Source organism: Gadus chalcogrammus, chromosome 15, assembly GCF_026213295.1.
Source record: "Gadus chalcogrammus isolate NIFS_2021 chromosome 15, NIFS_Gcha_1.0, whole genome shotgun sequence".
Lineage (NCBI taxonomy): Eukaryota > Metazoa > Chordata > Actinopteri > Gadiformes > Gadidae > Gadus > Gadus chalcogrammus.
This window is the reverse complement of record NC_079426.1, coordinates 17,142,865-17,147,204: the sequence shown is the minus strand read 5'-3', so window position 1 is coordinate 17,147,204 and position 4,340 is coordinate 17,142,865. Positions and strand designations below refer to the sequence as shown.

Sequence of the window (4,340 nt, the reverse complement as noted above, 5' to 3'; positions counted from 1 at the left end):
GGGTCCTGGGTGGGGGGGGGGGGGGGGACACGCAGACGGCTGGAGGTGGAGGGGGGGCCAAACACCGGGTGACATGGCCCGGGAATGTCTCTGGCATCTCACAATTGATGCGTCTTCCTTCTTCCCTCTGTCCCAGCGCTTGTGTCTCTCCGTTTTCTTCCTCTTCTTCTATCTGTCCACCCCCGCGCACATCTGTCCGCCCTCCTTCCAGCCAGCCATGTATCCAGCCGTCCCTCCCTCCACCCACCCACCCATCCGTCCACCCTTCTACCCACACATCCATCCACACTTCCATCCATCCCTCCAGCCACGCCCGTGTCCGTCGTCTCCCCATGCATTCCTCCTTCCATCCGTCTGCCCACACATCCATCCACCCGTCCATCCATCCACCCAGGTCTGGACTTCAGTACATGCCAGTAGCATGCAGGAACACTCGGCTATCTGCGAACACAAACACAAACAGAGGCTTGTCAGGGTTTATTAAATACATGAGGGTGAACAGCGGCCAGAGCAGCTGAGGTCATGTTTCATTGTATGAATTGATGGCGTGGAAATGCTCTGGTTGTAATGTCACCCTATGTTTTTTATTGATTTCTTCTGGATATTCGCCGGGGTTTTGTATTAAGTGGCCCATCAAAGATCATTCATACAAAATGATTAGTAAGTAGACCTGACTGACAGTGTTTTTGCCCCCCCTCCCCCCCTCCATAAAACCCCTGTTTTTGGTTATTAAACTTCCTGGCACAAAGGCACCACATCCTGCCCTGCTGTCTGACAGACAATCCCCTTTAAATGATTTATTGCTGGGTGTTAATTATGCAAATGATGTCCAAACAAACTCATCACGAGGACAATTAAGACAGCCGTTAATTAGTGGCCGGCTCTCTTCTTGCTTCACTGACATTCAATTAAAAAACTGCCTTTGAAAAAAAAAGCGGGCTGTCTGGTAGGCCTGCCCTGGCACGGCTCGGAGCAGAGGTGGGCTGGAAGCAGGGGCGCTTTTGATGAGGCCAGGGTGGGGAGATCATAGATGTTTTATTTTTCTGTCTATAAAGGAGGTTACACAGGGGAGTTTCTCATTAACGCACCACTAGAAAGACAATAATCTTGGGCGAGAAAATAAATAAATAAATAAGTAAGGTGTCCTGTCCTATTTAAAAGCAGCGGTGGGCTGGCGCAGCGCGTGATTTAATTAAGTCAACCTTCGTCTCGTTCGCGCGGTACACCTGCAAGCTCTTAGCGAGTCGAACATCGACAGCAGAAGGGGAATTTCATCGAAAGTTTGTTTGACGGAGGGGGGAAAAAAGATCATTGACCTTCAGAAATAAACAGCAACCATGCTGGGAAAAATCATCCTCACGGCGAAAATTACGAAAGTCAACTCAACGCTTACAGAGGCGCCGCAAATTGTCTCCTATGAATCCATAACCACACCTTTTGAATAATTAATGAGACATTCCAGAGGTCAAAAAACACATTCATACATGCAACATTTCTGCAAACTTGCAATTCTCTGGATATTAAAAGTGAACATGTTTAAGTAAAGTTTAAGCCGGAGTTAATCCTGGTAAGGTTGAATGATTTGTGGAAAAATGTCAAATTAAACTGTGGTGTTGATTGATTTTGTACATTAAGTATACGTAAATACATTTCAATAGCTTTCATTATACAGAAAAAAAAATTGTGACCCTCTCTATTTAAATATTGAGTTATCTATCTCATCTACATGAATGGGGCAACTACACACCTGTACCGTGTACCATTGCATTGGAGTCCAGCCTGTTGTCGTCATGGTTACTACCATCTACTTCCTGGGTCAGTAAATCTGAAAACAGAGGAGGGCTAATGATGATTGATAGCTAGGAGTTTTGTCATTAATTAATTAAGACAGATAATTAGAGGCTAATGTTGCAGTGGAGGTATGGCATCGGAGATTTGGAGACAATGTTATGTGGAAAACAAGAATATGCCAGCTGGGATTTTAATACACAGCAATACAGAAAGACAACGTTGAATCCCTGCAAATGTTCATGGGCTTGTCTGTCATCTTTGTGTTTGTGTTACGAAACAGCTGTGTGTGTGATTTTGCATGTGTTATTAAACTTCAGCGTGTGTGCGTGTGTGTGTGTGTGCTCACCTGTGGGGGTGTCTCCGGCGTGCATCAGGCTGGTCTCGGCCTGGTCGCGGAGCTTCACCTCCTCCTCCAGGGCCTCCTGAAGCCTCCTCTTACTCCTCTTCTCCTTCTTCAAGCGTTTTTGAATCAGCACTGAATAGAGAGAGAGAGAGAGAGAGAGAGAGAGAGAGAGAGAGAGAGAGAGAGAGAGAGAGAGAGAGAGAGAGAGAGAGAGAGAGAGAGAGAGAGAGAGAGAGAGAGAGAGAGAGAGAGAGAGAGAGAGAGAGAGAGAGACAGAGACAGAGAGACAGAGAGAGGTGTTACAAATATATCAGCATGAAGACGTTGCTATTCATTGTTATTCACTCATGTTCCACATCCTTAACATGTGCTCCATTTTCACTCAATGATTTGTTTTACACAAATAAAGCAACCAGACAGAGAATATCTGCTGGAATGGCTCTTTCTAACTGTCTGCTGATGCAGATGTAACTATTATCACAAAACATCAGAAAATCTATAAGAAATATATAATTTCGGTCTCCTACTGCTGGGGTGTTGTGCAGCATTAGCTTCACTGTTAATTAATGGTTGTCCGTCTTAAACCAGGCAATAAGTGTGTCTGGTACTGTCCCAGAGGTGTGATTCTACCGTTTGGTTTCTTTTTAAGGGTAGGGGCACACGTGTATAAACGGTATACGGCTCCTCTGGCTTTAATAAAACATACGTTATTTAAATTAGACACCAAACTCTCAGCATCAATGATACGCTAGTGTGGCTCCGATAAGCGTATGTTTTACGGGCTGAATTTGTTAATTTATGGATGACTACATTCATGTATTATGCAAAGTGGGTGTTTCTATGAGTTCTATGACCTTGTATTTATTCGGGTCCACTGGTTCATAGTAAAATATTTCTAAATGTAATAAGCGGAGGTTTCTACAAAAAAAAGAATAGAAAAAAAGAACGACTTTCCAACTATGACAACATCTAACCTCTGGGCTAATTCCGACATTAACCCCCGGTTCTGCAGCAGGTTGACCTGAGTCCCCCACCCCCACCCTCGCCCCCCATGTCCCGGAGCGCTCATCGCCCCATAAGCACCTCGGTTCTTCTGCTCCACGCTGAGCTGTCTCTCCAGGGTCTCCCTGAGCTCCCGCTCTCGCACCAGCTCCATCTTCAGCTCCGTCCGCTCCAGCTGGTCCTGCTTCTCCTGGGCCCGGGCGTTCTCTATGGCAACTCTCAGCAGACCCTGCTTGGAGACACACGGGCCGCACGCGCACGTCAACAGGTTAGACATCGGAAACACGCCGCCCCCCAGCGTAGCATCGCGAACGATAACAGGAGCACCGACGGGGGGTTAATGCTTTAGCTTATGAAGGGGGGAACACAACGCGTGTACATTTCACCGTCAAACGTGATCAAACAGAATGACTATTTCTTGTTAAGAGTCGACAAATTTGTTTAACATAATTTAATTAATGACTAGTGTATGCATGTTCTTAATTAATGTATGCAGGCTTTTTAAAAAAAAAATATGAATACAAATTCCAATATGATGATATGATGCTCCTATGATAGTAAAACAATAATAAAAAACGAACACAGACATCCTAATAGTAGAGCACGACGCAAATATTTAGAATATTATGACTACTACTATAGATAATATTAAGTAATATAACAGCAAAGAAGAAGCAGAAGAACAGAAAGTGTATTTTGAGGAAAAATACAAAATAAATCATTCAAATTGAAATTATAATTATTATTATAATTATTATAATTATTCTTTATCTTATTAAGAGCAGTGATAGGCAGTTTGCCTGGAGCCTCACCTGGATGTTGGTGAGCAGGGTCTCTATGGAGGACAGTCCTTCCGGGAAGATGAAGGGAGCGTTGAGGCCCGCCTGGAACTTCTGTCCACTGGGGTACACGTTCCTCTCACAGCCTCCCAGCACCAGCCGCTGGGCCTGGTAGCTCTGTCTGTCCTCCCTGCCTGTCACGTTCGTCATGGAACCAGGGTCTAAGGGAGACAAATGCAGAGAAAAGAAGAGTGTTAAGATTGTAAAGAAATAATAACAACCCAATATGATGGACAAACTGTGTATTTTCTCTGCAGTTCCGTATGTTTTTATCCTGACGCGTGCTGGGTTGCTCTGTTGCTCTGGGTCATTGGAATAAACAAAGACTTGTCTTCGGTAATAGACTAAAGACGAAGACAAAACAA

At 44.7% G+C, this 4,340-nt stretch overlaps 1 protein-coding gene across 2 annotated transcripts in view; it reads right to left on the bottom strand.

Moving 5' to 3' along the window:
- Window positions 1-278: 278 nt before the first annotated feature.
- dachc (dachshund c) overlaps window positions 279-4,340 on the bottom strand; it is a 25,327-nt gene continuing 21,265 nt past the window's right edge. The window contains exons 7-11 of one of the 2 annotated variants that reach the window (XM_056609518.1): window positions 3,949-4,136; window positions 3,218-3,368; window positions 2,138-2,266; window positions 1,748-1,825; window positions 279-441 (exon numbers count right to left, since the gene is read on the bottom strand). In XM_056609518.1, the coding sequence (XP_056465493.1) occupies window positions 404-441; window positions 1,748-1,825; window positions 2,138-2,266; window positions 3,218-3,368; window positions 3,949-4,136 (584 nt within the window). In that variant the 3' untranslated portion in view covers window positions 279-403. The remainder of the gene's footprint in view (window positions 442-1,747; window positions 1,826-2,137; window positions 2,267-3,217; window positions 3,369-3,948; window positions 4,137-4,340) is intronic. The other variant, XM_056609519.1, reaches the window with a different exon arrangement.